Genomic DNA, 20,145 nt, shown 5'->3' on the forward strand with positions numbered 1-20,145 from the left:
GGAGGGTGAGACAGGAAGTGCAAGGCAGTGGGTGCAAAAAAAGTTACAGAACAGCATTGGTTGGAAGAGAGACAGGAAGTTAAAAGGAGAGGGAGGAGTGAAGAGGAGACGAGAGTGGGGCCAAACTGGCTCTCCATGCCTCACATGCCAATGACGAGATCTACAAGGACCGCCCCACACCAGTACACACACTCTAGTTCTCTCTCTGTAACGTTTTGTCTCTGTTTTTGACACAAACCCAACCCAAATGCAATCTTTCTCTCTTGATTGCTCCACATTTGGAAGAAATACAACAGTTAAAAACTATTCGGTTGTGTATCTCTACACAATTGTGCAATTTTTTAATACTTTGCCTCAAGTACCATACCAACTCCCTATCAAGTATATCATCTAGTTTTATGCTTTTACGATATACATTTGGTTCATTGACAGCTCACAACTAAACAAACATTTAACTTTCACCAAGTGGTCCAATATATTATCCTAGAAACCGTTACTTTAACTCACGTGTCAAAGTGGCGGCCAGCCGCATCATTTTGTGTGGCCCAGGAAAGTAAATCATGAGTGCCGACTTTCTGTTTTAGGATCAAATTAAAATGAAGAGTATAGATGTATATTAAATTTCCTGATTTTCCTACTTTTAAATCAATAATTGTAATTTTTTAATCAATTTTTTCTGTGTTTTTAGTTCAAAAATCATTTTGTAAAATCTAAAAATATATTAAAAAAACTAAAATAAACATTGTTTTAGATCTATAAAAAACTGAATATTCAGGGCTTTTAATCCAGTTCTTTTAATCCATTTATAAAAAAAAATCTAAATATTATATCTAAAATGGTCCGGCCCACGTGAAATCAAGTTGACGTTAAAGCGGCCCGCGAACCAACCCGAGTCTGACACCCTTGCTCTAACTCATTATAGATGGGTGGAAACTAAAGGGAAGCCAAGTAAATACAATCAATCCACTACTATACAAAATACATTTCAGATGTTCATTCCTCTTTTTCATACATTTCTTTTCCAAACCACTTATCCTCACAAGGTTCGCGGTGGTGCTGGAGTCTATCCCACATTAACTATGGCCATCAGGTGGAGGACCCCCTGAATTGGTGGCCAGCCAATTGCAGGGCACAAGGAGATGGACAACCATTCACACTCACATTCATACCTAGGGGCAATTTAGAGTGTTTAACCAGCCTACCATCCATTTTTTGGGATATGAGAGACTATGCAGAGAAAACCCACACAAGCCAGGGGAGAACATGCAAATTCCACACAGAGAGGACCTGGGGAAATTCCAGTTGTGATTATCAAAATCCAAGAGCTTTTGAAACCTTCAATATGCATTATGGAATCTGAAGCAATGTGCATCTTAAATGACAGTTTGTTTCAGCACTATTGAAAACTGCTCCAGCATTTAAGCACAATGGTTCCTTCATCAAGATCTTATTGTTGCAAAATTGGTGAGCAAAGCCCTGCCACTTGGATACGGTTTGCCAAGTTGCATAACTGTCTCCCTCAAGTTCAGTATTCTTTCTCTGGCTCCTAACACAGGATCAACTCTTGGGGTCAGAGTTGGTTAGTTACCACAGCAGCAACTCTTCACTATTCAGTTTCTCTGGACTGAGAGGAATTATAACTTAACACAAATGTTATCAACTTGTGAGAACCCCAAAAACAAACAACAAAGGTAAAGGCTACAAAATGCATTAACAAAACCCCACAGGGAAAGGCAAAAACTCCAAATATAGTTTGTGATTTTGTTCCCAAATCACAGTGAGCATGGAAAGCTACCAGTAGATGGAAGCACTGTCGTTTGCTGTACTCCTACTTGCATAGACGTGTAATAACAAAGGAGTTGTTATCCATTTAATAATACATATTTGGATAGTTAGCAAGTCCCAAGTTTTCCCTGACAACCAATATTTCAGTCTGACACTGGGGCAACACTGGTGGCCATAGGAGCACGCACATTATCTTTAAGTCCAAACTATGGAGGGTTTGGAAGGTCCATAATTTATCATGTGTTAAAATAAAAGCGTCAAAGGGGATTTGTGTTACCGCCGTAATTAACATGTTTAAATGACAGCACTATTTTACAACAAAACTATGATCGAAAAGTATTTTACTACTACCATTAGTAGTAGTAAGCCATTGTCCCTATACTCTGCAAATAAACAGAAATTAGAAGTCAAAGAACATCTCAAGCAGACGGAAAATGAGATAGCTGACAGAAACCTTACAAAGAGATTTGTACCACCATCAAACTGCCTCCTTTGACAATCCGAATTGTGCACAATTGCATTGTACTGTTTTTAAAGAATATTAAAAATCTAACCAAAATCTTTTTTCCCACTGCCTTTAACTTGGTCTATTTGCTACAAATCCAGTGAGACAATGATTTTTACACATCTGGGAATCTTTAATCTAGGTGTAAGGTGTGAGCAATGTATGGTGAAAAATACCAGACTCACTCCAAACTCTGTTTAAAAACAAAAATTGTGGTGAATGTTTTCCCCATTGCGGTAGTGAATACAATAGGGCATAGCATTTGTTTCCAGGGAGGCTGATAAGAGAACTTGTTACTTGAAATAACAAGAGGAACTGACCTCTTGGTCAAGGGCTGTGCACTATGGCGGCCTTTTTCCTGTAGGTAGTGTGTTAACAGTCCAAGTCTCTTAAGAATCAATTGTTCAGTTTCTGTGTACATGCTTGTGATGTCCCCTGCATGCTGGTCTGTTAGGATTAGGACTACCAACATTGATCTCATTGATAGGCATTTTTTAGGTGTTCAGCTAAAAGCTTAAAATCAATATCCATTAACATGAAACATGACAAATATTGCACTGTGTTTGATGTGTTAATGTGGAATGTTGAAAAAACAACTGTACTTGTTTTGGCAGTCTAGTTCCCCCGGAGCAAATTTGTGAACAGGATGTGACATTATGACAGGGTCCCATAGAGGAAAACATTCTCACAGTGTATGCGTATGTGGTGGTAAACACAAAAAAAAAAAAAACTGAGATGTTTAGCTTCCATAATACACTAGTTCAGCTCTTTGGAACAAATTTATATTTGACCAGTTTAACTAGTATAATCATCATTTACTGATCTATCGATGCTAAATGGATAGAAATATGTTTGGAAAATAAAACATTACCAGTAATGGTCTCTGCATCTTTATAGGTGACCATGAATCCATCGAGGGAATCCTGGAGCCATGCTTTACTGACATACTCTTCTTCCCCTTTCTCCTCCTCCTCCTCCTCGTTGGCCAAATGGATCCCTGGGTTGGTGACGTGAGCTATATGATGAGATGGTTGGTCTGGGGATAGACTGGAGGTGTAGGAACAGGCGTCTGGAGAAATTGTTTTGGGGTCCAGCTTGGCAATAAGTAAGCTACCAGGATGAGGAAGGACAAGCCATGGACGAAGACAGGCAGCAAAAAAACTAATCTAATTTAGAGTTACCCTGCATTGATGAAAATAGAGCAGGTAACCACACAAGCATAGCCTTGGATGTGAAAGAGCAATGATCGCTCCCTTTAAACCTGAAAGACAAGGAGAATAAAGAAAGAAAATGTATTTGAGTCACTAATTATGTTAAATTGATTCACAGTAAAATGCTGCCTTTCATACAGTAACTGCGTGTGCGGTCGATTGGTCGCCAGTCTTTTGGTCGCCCGTTGTCGCGGTCCGGGCAACCAAAAGACTGACGACCAAAAGACCGGCGACAAAACAAGGTAAACAACACGGTCTACGCATCAATAAAAGCCAACAATGGCCGTGAGCAGTTTCACTGAGCCCACGTGTGAGTGTATAAGAGTTTGTATGTACATGCGTTGTCCCTTTAAGAAGCTACGTCAGTCAGGGTCTTAACAAGTTCTCCAACAAAAAACAATAAAAGTCCAGGAAATTTGGAGCTTTTCTTTAGCCTAATAATTACTAGGGCATTAAGTATGACTAAATAGTAACTCGCAGTTTGTATTTAGGGAATTTGAGCAACGATTTAAATAGTAATTATCAATAGCCTTCCGGGCGACCAAAAGACCGGCGACCAAAAGATCGGTGACCAAAAGACCGGCGACCAATCGACCGTGTACCCAGTAACTGCCACGTGGCTGGCTGTCAATCGGCCCACGGTGTAGTCCACCTTTTGGCCAAAGTTAGTCAAGTTAATTGTCAAGTGGCCAAAGTTAGTCAAGTTAATTGTCAAGTGTGCATATCTGGACTACATACAAGACATTTAGCACAGATCACATTTTCATCTGGAATAGGCTCCAGCAGCTCGTGGCCCAAACCTGATAGTACGTGTTTTTTTTTTAAATAAAAAAAGTAATGGTGTTAAAAGAATTAGTCCTATACATTCCTGTATGTGGGAGTATCACTTAAGTATTTATTAAGAGCGCGGATGGTAATGCCATTCAAAGACAATAGCGGTTCAGAAAATGAATAGATGAATGAATGAATCATATATTCTCTCTTTTGTCTGTTTGGAAGAAAATGTATTGTGACAGATTGCACCCAAAATTAAAGCCAGTGTTTATTTTATCCTTAAAAGTGGTTTGTTTTTTTCTTTAATAGTTGTATCTCAGAAAATTGTAGACTGATTTGCTGATCAACAATTGTTCTAACGCGAAACAATCATTATCATGAGCCTTGAAACGGAGCCTAGAGTGTTTATGGTAATAACAAAATGTATATGGACAAAAACAGGTGTTTAAGTGAATGACTATTATCATTTCAATTATGAGAGCGGGAATAAGTTGTGAACTAAAAGTTTAAATAAAACTTGTGGAGAAATTAAAAAAAATAAAACATTAAGTGGGTATAAATCTTCTTGTGTGTCAAGTAGGACACTGGTTTCTAACATTGCGACATTCCTTCCTCAAAGGACCTTTTAAACACTGTTGGTTAATCATTTACAAGCGGTTGAATGTCGCACCAAATGTTGTGGTCTGGGGTTTATACTGCCCTGTGCAATGTACGCAAAAAAAGAGCATATATATTCACAAATATCTAGCACCTAGACAGCAGTAATTGAGCTCAAGACACAGGAAAACGGGAGTTGAGATTAGATAGAAATTGAAACATGGTCTCTATCATTGGAAGCAATACTGTGTGCTCACAGAGAGTGAATCGTTGAGTAAATGACCCAAGTTAGTACGTTTGCAGTGACTTCGCTACGGAATCTCCACATTTTCAGAACTCTTTCTGAACTTGTGTTCATGTTGAAATATTATGTTTCTTAACAAGAAAAGTAGAATTTATAAATTATGTAAGACGTACCTTAGGCTTGTTTTTTCATTCCATTGTTTACTTTTGTTACACTTTGATAAATAAACAGTATCTCATTAATAAATCCATAATCAGGAAACTGACTTTAAATTTGCGAGATTAAGGCTTTAATTGATAAAATAAATGCTAGACGTGTATTTAAAACTTAATGTCTCTAAATAGTAAGTTTACTTTTTTAATAGTTTTAACCAGGCAGCCCGGCGGCTGGAGTGGTTAGCACGTCGGCCTCACAGCTGTGAGGTCCTGGGTTCAAATTCAGGTTGGTCAACCTGTGTGGAGTTTGCATGTTCTCCTTTGGCCTGCGTTGGTCTACTCCGGGTTTCCTCACACATTCCATAAACATGCATGGTAGGCTGTTTGGACACTAAAATTGCCGGTAGGTATGGGTGTGAGTGTGCATGATTGTCTCCTTGTTCCCTGCGATCGGCTGGCCATCGATTCAGGGTGTCCCCCGCCTCTGCCCCGGAGTCAGCTGGGATAGGCTCCAGCACCCCTGCGACCCTTATGAGGATAACGCGGTTAAGAAAATGAATGAATAAATGGACGAACGAATTAATGATTGTTTTAAACTAGTGTATGTGATGGAGGCTGTAATCGAAAGGAAAACCTTTCATTACAATAAAACTTGATATATCAGTCCCGATACAATCTATGCAATATGCAATACATCAGCAACATCCTTGAGTGCAATAGCTATATATAGAACCTGACAACTTATTGATAAGTCAGTGCTCGTAGTTGTAACAAATTTGTTGTTGGAAAAAAGCCAATATGTCCGTTCACAACACATCACTAAGAGCTTTTTAGCACGGCATGTGTCGCTTGAGGGAACTCCCCTACTTTCTGTGAAGCTTAGCTGAAGGGCTTTGACAGCAGTAGTGCACATTTCCAGTCCTTAATAGGAATGTCCGTCATCATTTCCATTAGTCAGCTGTTTCTAAAGAACATATGATATGTATGACTACATCGAATTAGTGGTAAATCAAAATGTGTGTACTAATATGCAAAAAAACAACAACAACAAAAACAAATGTCTATCTAAACAGAATACTTTGGAATTATTGGCAGAGTACCAAATACCAAAACCATTTGCTAGTCATGAATGAAACACACAGATTCTGTTTATCCAGATGACCAGGTCAGTCCCACCTTATGCTGTGCAAACTATGTTGAGATCCACTATAACTTGTAAACAGGAGGTCTAAATGGAAACACTGCTTCATCTGATTGTTGCAATTGCACTGATTTCTGTAATGATCCTATTTTTGTCAAACAAATGAGAGCAGTATTCAGAAAAACTTGGCCTCTTGTAAATGGTTCCAAAGGACATTGTTAAAAACATGATACCGAGCAGGTAGGAAAATTGCATGAAAATGGCCAGAGAGTCGCATGATCAGGCAGAGGAAGCTGGTTAAAACCAAAATACCTAAAATTGCCTCATGGAAATTGAAAATTGATTGCATGTGGTAAGATCGTAAAATAAAATCTTATGATACAAATGACAGAATTTTGCCTATTGTCAATGACCTATATTTACTACTAATGTGGTGGTTGTATATAGCTAGTTACTCTTGCAACGTTAAAACAGGATCACAGTTTTCACAAGATAAACCATGTTGTAATACATTTCATGTTGCAGTCTTCCCTTTAAACAAACTGTTATGTGCTCAGTCTGTCTCGTCCTCATGTGGTGGGGGGTTTATATTAGTATATTATACATTTTCCACAAATTCATGACTCTTCTTAACAATTGTATACAATAAAATTCATTTGAATATGTACTCACAAATGTGGTGATGACAATTTGCATTGAATGTGTGCTGGCATGGTCATAAATACTATTGTTTCTTCACCAGCAGAAAATTTGCTTAGTGTTGCATGCACTTTTATTAGCAACCAAAACCAAGATATTGAGCAGATGTTCTATGTGTCATGTGATATTGACAGCAAACAAACCCGACCCTCATTTAGCACTCAAATGTTTTACTACAACACTTTTGCTGCGATCATTATTACTTAAAACCTTTTTCAGTGCAGTATAACCCATATACATATTATTGTACATTTTATATCGAAATCAGTCTTTGGCAATAGAAGATATAGTGAATTAATTTGAACTGGATTAAATTGAAAATAACATTTTGCACAAACTTTATAGGTAGCATTTTTTTTTAAATCCAAATCGCTTATAAACTTTTTAAAACCATATAAGCAGTGGTGTAGTTTAAAAAAAAGTAGAAGAAAATAATGCAAAGTTCAGTAACACATTCAATGAGTTATTTGCCTATAAAGCGTCGTTATCACTTTGTAAATCTAAGGAGACCAAATGCAGCACTTTGCACCTGCTCAACTTTCAGTGAACTATGATCAAACTTCATTGGACGAACAAAAGTACATTTCACACACACTCCATTTCTTACCGTGTTTGAAAGGCAAATGCAAGTCTTTTCACCTTTTGGCAACAAGATTTGGCAGCGTTAAACTCTTTTGAGGAAGCAAAGATCGAAAGCAGAGAGATGGATTAAAGATTAAGCAACAATTTGAGACACCTTTTTGCCTAAAAAAGACCTCGAAAAATTACCTATATCTCTTTTGGATCATTAAAAGTTGAGTTAATATAAAGCTACTCATAATGCGACCGCCACCTCCGTTAAACGTTCAATGGAAAGTGAGGACAAAGCATAGTGGCGAATTTGTGTAAAAACCCAAGTAATGGTGCAGACTTCCTTTAATGAGATTTTCAAAATAAAAGACTGACAGAGGCTAATTATTGTTGATGCATTCAACTCATTCAAATACACAAAAAAGTCTAGTAACTCAATTTGATTCCAAGTAAATATTAATTTATTTATTTTCTATTTAACTTCAGTAGATTTATACACTGCTATATTGATTAATTCATTCATTCATTTTCCATACCTCTTATCCTCGAAGCGGTGGATGCTGGAGCCTATCCCAGCCAACTATGGGCACCAGGCAGGGAACAGCCTGAAATCAATATCAGATATACTTGCATAATGACAATAAATAAATAAATTCAATTTATTTCAGCCAATCGCATGACACAAGGAAACAAAGTTTTCACGCACACACTCATACCTTTGGACAATACAAAGTATTCAACCAGCCTATCATGCATGTTTTGAGCATGTGAGAGGAAACCGGAGTACCCAGAGAAAACCCACGCAAGCCCAGGAAGAATATGCAAACTCCACACAGGGAGGTCGGAACACATCTGGGATTTAACTCTCGATTTCAGAACTGTGAGGCTGATGCACTAACCACTCACCAGGCTGCACATACTATATTTAGTTGAGTAAAATGTAAAACAGCCACTAGGTTCCCTAGTATATAGTTAATTTGGCTGATTTAGGTGGGATTGGATCCCACTCAGTGATGGTGTAATTGGGAGCGTTGTCTGTCTTTGTGTGTGTCCTGTGACTGGTTGGGGACCAGTTTAGGGTATCATTCACCTAATATCAGCTGGGGTAGGCTCCGGCACCCCACGAACATAAGCAGAATAATTAATGGATGGATAAAAATTTAAAAGAATAGCACTTTGGCTTCAGTAGATTTACTTACTTTTATGTACTTTTACTATTTGAACTCTTTTTAGGCAATATCTACCACTACTACTACTACAGCGGTTCACTCACCTGACTTCTGTGCAAGCAGGCGTGGGATTGATTCCTGCTCAGTGGTGGTATGATTCTCAGTCTGGATGATTGTCTGTCTCTCTTTGTGGCCTAAGGCTGACTGGCGACCAGTCTAGGGTGTAGCTCAATTTATTTAAACTACCTATAAGCCATGGTCAGTGATATTTTAATAATTTGCTGTGAGCCAATGAAAAATGGGCACAGGTCGCTGTTGGCCCGAAGGCCGTAGCTTGAACTCCCCAGATATAAGCAGATGACTCATAGCGCGTTGGGACCAATGGGTGGCAAAACAGCATCCTAAAAAGTTTTAATTAAGCCCTGCTTAATGCACCTATGTGACAATAAACTAAATGACTAAGGTTATACTAAATAAACCATTCGCCATAGCACAATAAAACAAACATGCACTCATACGCTCACGTACAGACAATTTGGAGTCGTCAATCATCTTGCCTAACCATGCATGTTTTGGGGATGTGGGGGGGAAACCAGAGTACCCGGAAAAAAAGAAGGTATGGAGAGAACCTCCACAGGGGAAGGCCAGAAGCCCAGAACCCCCCTCAAATTAAACCCTCGATCTCAAAACTTTGAGGGGGGCATGCTATCCATTTTTTCCATGTGCCAGATTTGAAATAGCTATAGATTGCTAAACTTTCTACAGATTTTCCAACAGCTTGCCTTCTTGACATTTTATAGCATACTACCTTAGAATAATTCATACATTTTTTCAACGTCGAGAATGAATCATAGCCATTGTTATGATCCAAACTATTTATAAATCTGTCAAAAATTCAACAAATTAAGAGTATTTTAGATGAGAAAATCACTAACCTTTTGTCTTTAAACAATGCAGCCCCCCAGGGAAGGCCCTTGCCACGAAATGGCAGTCAATAGTGATCAAATGAACATTTTACAATCGTCTCTGCCTGACGTAATCAGACTCATGTCTCTAAAGCAGACCCCGCCCTCAAAACATGGGCATTCCTTTGTTTCATTCATTTTCCATACCGTATCCTGACAAGCGTCGTGGAGGTGCTGGATCTAATCCCAACCAACTGTGAGCAGTAGGCTGAATTGGTTGTCAAACAATCACATGGCACCGTGAGATGAACAAACCGTAACATACACTCTCACTATTAGGGACTATTTTAGTCTGAGAGTGTTTAACCAGCCTGTCGTGCATGTTTTGGGGTATGTGGGAGGATACTAGAGTATAACCCATGCACACTCAGGGATAACATGCAAACGCCACAGTTTTAAACCTGTGGGATTAAACCCTCGATCTGAAAACTGTGAGGCAGATGAGCTAAGCACTTCTCCACCGTTCCAGCTTCAGAGATGGACCCCAGAAACTGAGGTTATTCCTTTTTTGAGTGTTCTGGGGGGGATATTATATTGCTGACCACAGTACCAATGTTAACATTGTTTTTAGATGAATGCAGGTTACTCACTCCCAATCACAGTGGATAGCCAATCTCAGCCAGTTTGGGGCAGGGGACATCCTGAATCGGTAGCCAGCCAATCGCATTGGCACAAGGAGACAGACAACCAACAAATTTATTTCATTCATCCATTTATTTTCTGAACCGCTTGACCTCACAAGGGTCGCGGGTGGTGCTGGAGCCTATCCCAGCTAACTACAGGAACTAGGGAGGGGACACCCTGAATCGGTGGCCAGCCAATTGCAGGGCACAAGGAGACGGACAACCATTCACGCTCACACCCATGCCTACAGGCAATTTAGAGGGTTCAACCAGCATACACTGCATGTTTTGAGGATGTGGGAGGAAACAGGAGTACCCGGAGAAAACAGAGGCGAGCCCAGGGAGAACATGCAAACTCCACACAGTTAGGACCCAACTGGGATTGAATCCTCAACCTCAGAACTGTAAATTGTATTTATATCATAAAAATGATACATAATAACACCAAATATCAATTTACGATTGCTAACACCGGAAATAGACACTTACTCAATCATGTGTTGAAGGTCTTCTGTGTGAACTTTTGTATAAATGTCCATTGTAGTAGCGAACAACGTCCCTGAAAGGATTAAACCAAATTATAAATCCATTTAACTGTGATTAACAACTGATTAACAAGTGACGTTAAGTCTTTTTGTGCCAATGATGTGAAGTAATCAGCTTGGAATCTAAACATTGTGAGCTAAATGAGTGAATGGTGTTGAGTAACATACCTTTGCTTTGATGACATATAGTCAGTGTAAACAAAAGTTTCCTTTATTTTTGTGAAAACATGCAAATGCCATCATTCTGCATAAGGGAAAGAAAGCACAATTTAGTATACTTATACTATGTAAAAAATATATATTTTGTTACTAATTTTTCAACAATGACATCAAACAACCATTCCCTCAAGTAAAGCCTCTTGATTCTTCAAATCTTTTGCATCCTCATTAAAACACAGTTGTCTTGACCTCTCTGTTCCATATTTCATATTTTGTTAACTGTAATTGAAATGGTAAGTTGTTTATTTTGACTAATGTATACCATAAACTTCAAAAGTCATGAAGAAAAACACATTTGATAGTACATCCCCATTGTGATGTCATATCAAAGTCATTGGTGTATAAAACTCCATAAAAATATTTATATCACGACTTTCATTCAGTTGCAGCTCCTAATGGGAAAAGACTTCGCGGCTCTGAGGTAGAACTCTGTTTCTCTCTGTAATGTTGAAGTTCATTCATTCATTTTCTGAACTGCTTTATCCTCATTAGGGTCGCGGGGGGTGCTAGAGCCTATTCCAGCTGACTTTGGGCCAGAGGTGGGGGACACCCTGAATCGGTGGCCAGCCGATCGCAGGGCACAAGGAGACGGACAACGATGCACACTCACACTCATACCTAGGGACAATTTAGAGTGTCCAATCAGCCTACCATGCATGTTTTTGGAATATGGGAAGAATCCGGAGTACCTGGAGGAGACCCATGTCGGCTGGGGGAGAACATGCAAACTCCACACAGGTGGACCGACCTGGATTTGAACCCAGGACCCCAGAGTCTTGAGGCCGACACGCTAACTAACCACTTAGCCGGCCGACGGGCCGTCATGTTGAAGTTGAATGTTTTAATCCACTTGAAGTTTTTTTCAATTTGTATACAGTTTTTATGGTTAGACCAGAGAAATTTTAAGGCGATGAATGACAAAGAGGAAGAATAAGTCATATGTCAGAAGAAAGAATAAGCTCTCTTTGAGGCACTTGGTGGTTTTTGTTAGATATTTTTAGATTATTGGTCCAGAAATTTTATTACACAAAAGCCTACCGTAATTATAACTTTGAAATTTCTCAAGACATGAAAAGCAATAAAGGATATTGTGACTCAACCTGCCCGCCTCCTGGCTGAGAGGCATCACAATCAACAGACCTGGTCGGGAGCGTGATGAGCGTGTATAGATCGTGAATATACATTTTTGAGATGTTGGGCTGTATTCTTATTAAATCAATTTTATTTACCATTACTTGATTTAATTTGAACTACAGTCTTTTCATTATGACATTTTATTTCAAAGCAGATGGAGAACATTAACCTATATGAGGAGCTGGGAAAAGATTGTGTGTCTGTTGTCTACAAAGGAAGGCGAATGGGCACTCTGAACTACGTCGCCCTCAAATGCAGTGAAAAAGCCAAGAGGCCTGAAGTCACCAACCATGTAAGATACTGTCTTTACATGCTCACATATGTGTATAGAGAGAGCGAGTGAGAGTGAGAGAAACGGCAAAAAATGGGATGTGGGATGAAATTGGAGTACCGACACAGTGAGAACACAACTGGGTTTGACCCCAGAGCTGTGAGCCCAACGTGTTAACCACAAGATCCACCGGGACACCGGTAAAACATTATATTGGAATAAAAATTGAAAGACTCTAGTGAGGATAAAGTGGTTCAGAAAATTAGATGAGATGAGATGAATATGGGAAATACTATTGTCTCGGTTCAATGGGTTGAGTCTATAAAAAAGAATATAAATAATTGAGTTATCAGCTACTAAAATGTGTGTAGATTTTGAGGGGACATTGGATTGGATTGGATTGGATAACTATATTCATCCCGTATTCGGGAAATTTCGTTGTCACAGTAGCAAGAGGGTGAGGATGCAGAAATAGGAAAGGCATTTTAGACATAAATTGATAGGTAATAAGTAAGTTAATAAATAAATACATGAATAAATTTATAAATAAGTGTGTTGCTCAAATATATATACATATACACATACATGTACATATATATATATCCATACATACACATACATATATATAAGCACATATATACATACATACACATAGATGTACATGCACGCATACGGTAGGTCATAACACTCAGGCGTTTGTTTTGTTAAAGAGCCTGACAGCTGATGGGAGGAAGGATCCAGTATTTTGCTTTGAAAATACATTTTAAATGGACATTAACAGTGGAAAAAAGGTTTTAAAGCCTCAGTTTGCATTTCTTTCTATCACAATTGCATAAACATAGCATCAGGGATGTTAAGCCTTAATATCCAATGTGGATGTTCATTGTCTTGTTACCGCAAATTTAAATGTATGGCCTCCATTAAACATTCCAGTGCAGTTTGGCATGCACTTGGTGATATCTTTTCCCCCTTTTATTGTAGGTCCGACTAAGCAAAGACCTGGATCACCCAAACATTGTACGCTTTTATGAGTGGTACGAGACCAGAAAACACCTGTGGTTAGTGGTGGAGCTCTGCACAGGTCAGCTGAGCTTCTCACAATAAGTGGAAACCCATCACAGAGTTTTCCACAGTTTTTAATATATCTGCATAGATTTTTATGTCTCGGTGATCAATATTAGCAGTTTAACTACAGTTTCCTCGTCATTTAAAAAAATCCTCTAATTAATAACCATTACATCTACTTTCAACTTTGTCTTGAACATGTTAGGTGGAAGTTTGGAGTCTGTTATTATTAGGGATGGATGTCTGCCAGAAGACGTTGTGAGGAAGTTTGGATGGGACTTAATCAAAGGGCTCGAGCACATCCACATGTTACAAATAGTCTTTTCTGATTTGACACCAGCTGAGGTTTGTACATGTGTATCAAGTAGCAAGTATATACTCATACTTTTTTTTAATGTATTATTAAGATTTTTGTTTCCAATTATCTCTCATACCACAGATCCTGGTGGATAGTAGTGGCTCATTAAAATTAAGTAATTTCTGTTATTCCAAGAAAGAAGATGATCCTCCTGATTATTTCTATACATTATGTTTAACATGTGAAGACAAAGGAAAAAGGAAATATGACTCAAGATATCAAGAGATTAACATCAGGAAAAGGTTTCAAGGTTAGTTTTCTGTGTGATTTTAAGTGACTTATGTATAACTGACTAAAAATGTCTCTGGTGGAGAACATGTTCATTCGTCCACCTTTAGTGCAAAAAGTGCATGAGTGATTGACATGTAAATCCTGCTACGCATGTATCCATAATTATAATGATTCATTTGGATATGCCACCGTTTTTATGTCTGCTTGATGAAAGTGTATATTTACTGTCTGTTGTATTTCTGTGGGCAAATTGTTGGCTATAATTAGCACCTTTTTTATCAGGCTCACCAACTTACATGGCTCCAGAGGTTCTCCAGGGCTCAGAAGCTACAGTGAAATCTGATCTTTGGTCACTTGGTTGTGTACTCTACTACATGTATACTGGTACGTTATTTATTTGCCAAATTTTAATGATGTAAATTTTCACTTTACAATACATTCCTGTTATGAACATACTGTATGTTTTATGTTGGGCTGTGTAGGTAAACCACCATTCTCCTCTAAGACCTACAGTGAACTAAAGGAAATGATTTTATTTCAGGAACCACCATGTCTGACACAGAAAGGTTTAAACATGAACACAAACTTTGTAGTCACTAGCGTGTGTGTTGTTTTAATTTTTTTAAATCATTTTCCCATTGATTTCAACCTCTATATCCTTTGATATAGTGTCTCAAGCAACTCCAAGTCAGGATTTCAAAAATCTTCAGGAATGTTTGCTGGAAAAAAACCCAGATGAGAGGTTCAAACAAATATGACTCAAACACATGACATTTTTGGTGTTGAATTGGCTTCGGTGATAAATTATTTAAATTATTTGTTGTTTTTCAGAATGATGATGCCAGAGTTACTCAAGCATAGCTTCTGGGCACTGAAAGAGAGAAATTAGTGGCAGATGGTGAACAAGAGGATGGCCCACTTGTATTTTTTTAATGAATAAATCAAACCAACCTACAAAATCTACCTTCAGAGTAAAAACATGTTTGATTATCACATTTGTTGTCAATGTGTTCATATAGATTAGTTTCTGATTATTGCATCATTCATAACCATACAACTAAAGCAAAGCAACCATTGCAATATACAATATGATGCTATTGATCTGCAAGTGAAGCGGTGTGTCCCTTTGAATTGTAGGTGTAGGTGCCTTGGCCTTAAATGCCGGGCAAGTTCATAATCTGCACCTCATGTTTCTCCTCCTGAGTGGTCCACTACAAAGGGCTCTACTTCTTAGCACTTTTAAAATCTACCATTTACAGAACCATTCCACTTTCAAATTCAATTGCAATCACTTAAAAAACTAGAGAGATACCACACTTAATCCAGGGCACATGCTCATTTCGGCCTATTTTATGCATGAAACCATTCAAAATATAATTAAAAATGAGTGAAAGGCCTCTTTATGTGTGAAATTTGAGAAGCCAACAGATGCTACCTGCTGCCTTCCCATGACAACTGGCATAGGTTAGAAATCTGACCTGCCTACATAGCTCCTTCAGTAGCCATTGATTAACCATAGTATAACAATATTAACATTGCAAAATTGTGGAAAATAAATCTAAATACTATCTATATTCATTCAGATTTTAAAGTCAACATACAATTTATTTTTAGTCTATTATACTCTTAATTTCTTAGGTAGCTGCAATTTCCTTGTCGATGGTCTCACTATAAACTCAACTTTTTTTGTTTTGTTTTGTGTATCCTAGCAACGACGGAACATACCATTACAACACGGTTGCCCTACATAAGGGAAACTTCAACGATTAAAACAGTTCCTGTTTCAAATGCTCCATATGTGTGTGTCAAAAACAGAGATTATATTATGCATGTAACCGTGCATTTAATGAAACCGCCGTGGTTTGATGCAAGAGTTTTCATTTGCGCCATTCGGGGTGGGGTTGAGTACCCCGCTTACCTCACTTCCGGTTGGGACATCGAAGGTGGGAGCGCCGAAAACCAATTGTCAGGTGGGTTAGCAATTACTCGAGTTTGAAATGTCTTTAAATTTTTATCGATGCAAGCGTGAGTATCTAAATCCGTTTCACATTTCAATACCAGATTTTTAAAATCACTTTTCATTCTTGCGTTTTACATTACAATGCAGGGAAACGTATTCTGCATCTTTCTTAATTCATATCAATTTGATACGCATGCAGTCTAAAAGTTAAGTATACTTTATATATTTTCCTCTAAATACAGATGGAGAACTTTATCCTGTACGATGAGCTGGGTGGAGGCTCAACATCTCTTGTCTATAAAGGGAGACAGAGGGGAAATCTAAACTATGTAGCTCTCAAACGGAGTGACAAAGTCAGGAGACCTGAAATCACCAATCATGTAGGATAATATGGGAGTCATGTTACTTATTTATACTGTAATCATCAAAATATTTTTTTGATTGATTTTTTTTCTCTCTCCCGCAGGTCCGTCTTTGTCAAGATCTGAATCATCCAAACATTGTACGATTTTATGAGTGGTATGAGACCAAAAAGCACTTGTGGATTGTGGTTGAGCTCTGCACAGGTCAGTGGTATAAAGATATAGAAGTGGGACAATTAATTGAAATGTTGATATATTGCAAAAAGTGAACCAACAGGTGCTAAATTTCTTTGTAACTCAAAGGTTGCACGAGTGGTTAGTGCGTTGGCCTCACAGCTATGGGGCGCTGGGTTCAAGTCCAGGTCGGTCCACTTTTGTGGAGTTTGCATGTTCTCCCCTTTCGGGCCTGCGAGGGTTTCCTCCGGGTACTCCGGTTTCCTCCCATATTCCAAAAACATGCATGGTAGGCTGATTGGACACTCTAAATTGCCCCTAGGTATGAGTGTGAGCGTGAATGGTTGTCCTTCTCCTCGTGCCCCGCGATTGGCTGGCCACTGGTTCAGGGTGTCCCCCACCTCTGGCCCGAAGTCAGTTAGGATAGGCTCCAGGACCCCCCATGACCCTAATGAGGATAAAGCGGTTCAGAAAATGAGATGAGATTAGACTCAAAGGTTATCGATATGCTACTGCCAAGAATCAATATATTGTAATATAAAGGCTGAATAAAAAATGTGAATCAACAGGTGTTAACAAAATCTCCTACTAAAATGTTGTCTCTGTTGGCTCATTGGCTGCCATTGACACCGCAAGACAACCAAATATGGACTGATCGGTCGTTCATTCGCCCATTTTAGTCCAAATGGATTTGACGTCTGGTGGCTGGCACTAAACCTCAAGCCATTCTCGAGTCATTTGCAGTCTTGTAACCTGAAATCAACCTGAAATGCCCTACAATTAACTCATTGCCTCCCATCGACGGCCAGAGATGTCCAATCCAACATTCGTTTAATTGCTACCACTTTCCCAATTGATAGGTTCACCAATAAGTATTCCCAAATTCACCTTTCAATAAAAGAGGCATCTGAACTCATCCTTATTTCTTGCAAGAGAGAATCGATCCACACGCGTCTCTGGTCAAGATCATTCTGATAACTCGATGTCTCTCTTGCTAATTTATTCATAAGATTTAACACCATGCCCCACAGAAGTCTAAACATTTTTAGAGTCATCTGAACCATCTTCAGAAGCCGATGCTTCCCAAAACAATCCGCAGTTCGATGTGAACCATCTTGATGCTTCCCAAAACAATGCACAGTTCTCTTGATCCGAACCATAGTCATTACTTTTGCAAGAGATGTATTAAAATGCCTTTTATTAATGTCAATAACTCTAAAATTAAAGCAAAGCGTTCGTCGTTGCAAGCACATATATAATGATTAATATTCCTAATAAGCAAAGCATTCTTTGTTGCAAGCATATATATATATATATATATATATATATATATATATATATATATATATATATATATATATATATATATATATATATATATAATGATTAATATTGCTACTCATTTATAATAATGATTAATATTCCTAATAAGCGAAGCGTTCTTCGTTGCAAGCACATTTATAATAATGATAAGCCCAACACCAATCAAATGGATTGAGTGTGATAAAATCATTAAAATTTACATTTGAAGGATTAAAAGAGCTGTTTTTTTCTGTTCACTCTTTGTATTTTAAAATATTATAGGATATTCTGACCCATGTATCAATAATCGTTGTATTGCCATATTGTGAGATAATCATTTTCTTGTATCATACCTGTCAACCTCTGCCGATAACTGCCCTTATAAATGATTCCCCTTACAAACCCCCCAAAAAACTTACAAACACCGTACGACTCGTACAACATACCTGTCAACCTCTGCCGATAACTGCCCTTATAAATGATTATGATTCCCCTTACAAACCCCCAAAAAACCTTACAAACACCGACTCGTACGGTGTTTGTAAGGTTTTTTGGGGGTTTGTAAGGGGAATCATAATCATTTATAAGGGCAGTTATCGGCAGAGGTTGACAGGTATGTTGTATCACAAATTTTCTTGTGATGTAGTACCCAGAGGTTACCACCCCTGTTAACAAATATTGGTCATCATTCACTTCTTTGGTAGCAGGTAATTATTTTATTTTGGCAAGGATTTGTTACAAGAAATGATTTCTCAATAAGGTTTTATCTACTCGTACAACTAGTTGTAGTCCGGTATTTACCATCTAACCTCTCGTACACCTCTCTCTTTGTGTTAGCTGGTTCCTTGGATTCTGTGGTAAATCGAGACACATGTCTCCCTGAGGATGTTGTGAGGAAGTTTGGTTGGGACTTGGTGAAAGGACTGAAACACATTCACAAGTTAGGAATCATTTTCTCTGACCTGACACCAACTAAGGTTTGTATATATAACACCATATGTGTCAACTACCCAACATATTAGTGAATTATGAAAATGATACAAAGAGAATTTAGTTGAGTTCAGATTATTTATTAGTATATTCTCTTTCCATCAATAGATCTTGCTGGATAGTGGTGGCACTTTAAAGTTTAGTAACTTCTGCCACTCCAAAACGGAGAGAGAAACATTTGACGATGTCTTTTCATTGTGTTCTTCTGCTGATGATGTGGAGGAAAACTATGAATATGACGATATAAAAAAAATCTTTCAAGGTCAGAGTTGTTCTATTATTCCTTGTTTTACTGTTTGCTAATGCACATAATTAAATACTAATAGGACTATGTACATCTTCAGGCTCACCAACATACATGGCTCCAGAGGTCCTTCAGGGATCAGAAACAACTTTTATCTCTGATATCTGGTCTCTTGGTTGTATTCTCTACTACATGTTCACTGGTATTGTAAACATACATGCAAATTTTATTCTGTAGTCTTTATTTGCAGTCACATTATACATTCAGTGGCTTAAACTACAACCAAAACAATAAGAAACCATGCAAAACACAGTCATCCAACTGTAATATATATTTTTTCTCACAGGTAAACCACCATTTTGTTCTGCCAACTACAATGAACTCAACATATTGATTTTACACCATGAACCTCCACCACCCATACAGATAGGTAGGTATACATATATATTATTGTATTGGAAAGAACAGATTCACCTTTAAAAAATCTATATGTCTAAAAACAGTTGAATTTTATTGTTTTGGACAGTGTCTCCAAGTAGTCTTCCAAGTCAAAGTTTTCAAAATCTTCTTAGTGCTTTACTCACAAAAAACCCTGATGACAGGTCAGACACATATAAAGACATACATGAATGAACCCTAAAGTCACATAATTTAATTTTGAACATATTGATAGTTGAATATGTTGTCATGTTTCCTCTTCAGGATAAAGTGGCCAGAGTTATTCAATCACCATTTTTGGTCTCATGAACAAAATAAGGAAGATGACTTGGAGGAAGATGAGGACTATGACCATGATAAAGAAGAAGATGAAAAAAATGGCAGGGATAGTGGTGTCTCAGCTGAATGGGGGTG

The 20,145-nt window shown here is 38.1% G+C and overlaps 3 protein-coding genes across 5 annotated transcripts in view; 2 read left to right on the forward strand and 1 right to left on the reverse strand.

Moving 5' to 3' along the window:
* LOC144073190 (trafficking kinesin-binding protein 1-like) overlaps positions 1 to 8,002 on the reverse strand; it is a 31,024-nt gene extending 23,022 nt beyond the window's left edge. For both annotated transcript variants that reach the window (XM_077598826.1, XM_077598828.1), the window contains exons 1-3: positions 7,880 to 8,002; positions 7,719 to 7,782; positions 3,162 to 3,551 (exon numbers count right to left, since the gene is read on the reverse strand). In XM_077598826.1, the coding sequence (XP_077454952.1) occupies positions 3,162 to 3,195 (34 nt within the window). In that variant the 5' untranslated portion in view covers positions 3,196 to 3,551; positions 7,719 to 7,782; positions 7,880 to 8,002. The remainder of the gene's footprint in view (positions 1 to 3,161; positions 3,552 to 7,718; positions 7,783 to 7,879) is intronic.
* A 4,439-nt stretch (positions 8,003 to 12,441) lies between these two features.
* Positions 12,442 to 15,220, forward strand: LOC144073716 (serine/threonine-protein kinase ULK4-like). 2 transcript variants are annotated; one of them, XM_077599751.1, is made up of 8 exons: positions 12,445 to 12,628; positions 13,589 to 13,688; positions 13,878 to 14,017; positions 14,112 to 14,280; positions 14,544 to 14,645; positions 14,744 to 14,827; positions 14,931 to 15,003; positions 15,093 to 15,220. In XM_077599751.1, exons 1-8 carry the CDS (start codon positions 12,491 to 12,493, stop codon positions 15,148 to 15,150), a joined length of 864 nt encoding a protein of 287 aa, XP_077455877.1. In that variant the 5' UTR covers positions 12,445 to 12,490; the 3' UTR covers positions 15,151 to 15,220. The 2 variants fall into 2 exon arrangements, with proteins under 2 accessions (XP_077455878.1, XP_077455877.1); XM_077599752.1 differs by lacking the exon at positions 13,878 to 14,017 and having other exon boundaries at positions 12,442 to 12,628; positions 14,218 to 14,280.
* Positions 15,221 to 16,205: 985 nt separating this feature from the next.
* The window catches only part of ulk4 (unc-51 like kinase 4), a 72,739-nt gene continuing 68,799 nt past the window's right edge, over positions 16,206 to 20,145 (forward strand). The window contains exons 1-9 of the mRNA XM_077599753.1: positions 16,206 to 16,231; positions 16,464 to 16,601; positions 16,688 to 16,787; positions 18,897 to 19,036; positions 19,158 to 19,311; positions 19,394 to 19,495; positions 19,640 to 19,723; positions 19,820 to 19,895; positions 19,996 to 20,142. Of these exons, the coding sequence (XP_077455879.1) occupies positions 16,464 to 16,601; positions 16,688 to 16,787; positions 18,897 to 19,036; positions 19,158 to 19,311; positions 19,394 to 19,495; positions 19,640 to 19,723; positions 19,820 to 19,895; positions 19,996 to 20,142 (941 nt within the window). The 5' untranslated portion in view covers positions 16,206 to 16,231. The remainder of the gene's footprint in view (positions 16,232 to 16,463; positions 16,602 to 16,687; positions 16,788 to 18,896; positions 19,037 to 19,157; positions 19,312 to 19,393; positions 19,496 to 19,639; positions 19,724 to 19,819; positions 19,896 to 19,995; positions 20,143 to 20,145) is intronic.

The sequence above is a fragment of the Stigmatopora argus genome, chromosome 4 (genome assembly GCF_051989625.1).
Source record: "Stigmatopora argus isolate UIUO_Sarg chromosome 4, RoL_Sarg_1.0, whole genome shotgun sequence".
NCBI classification, from domain to species: domain Eukaryota; kingdom Metazoa; phylum Chordata; class Actinopteri; order Syngnathiformes; family Syngnathidae; genus Stigmatopora; species Stigmatopora argus.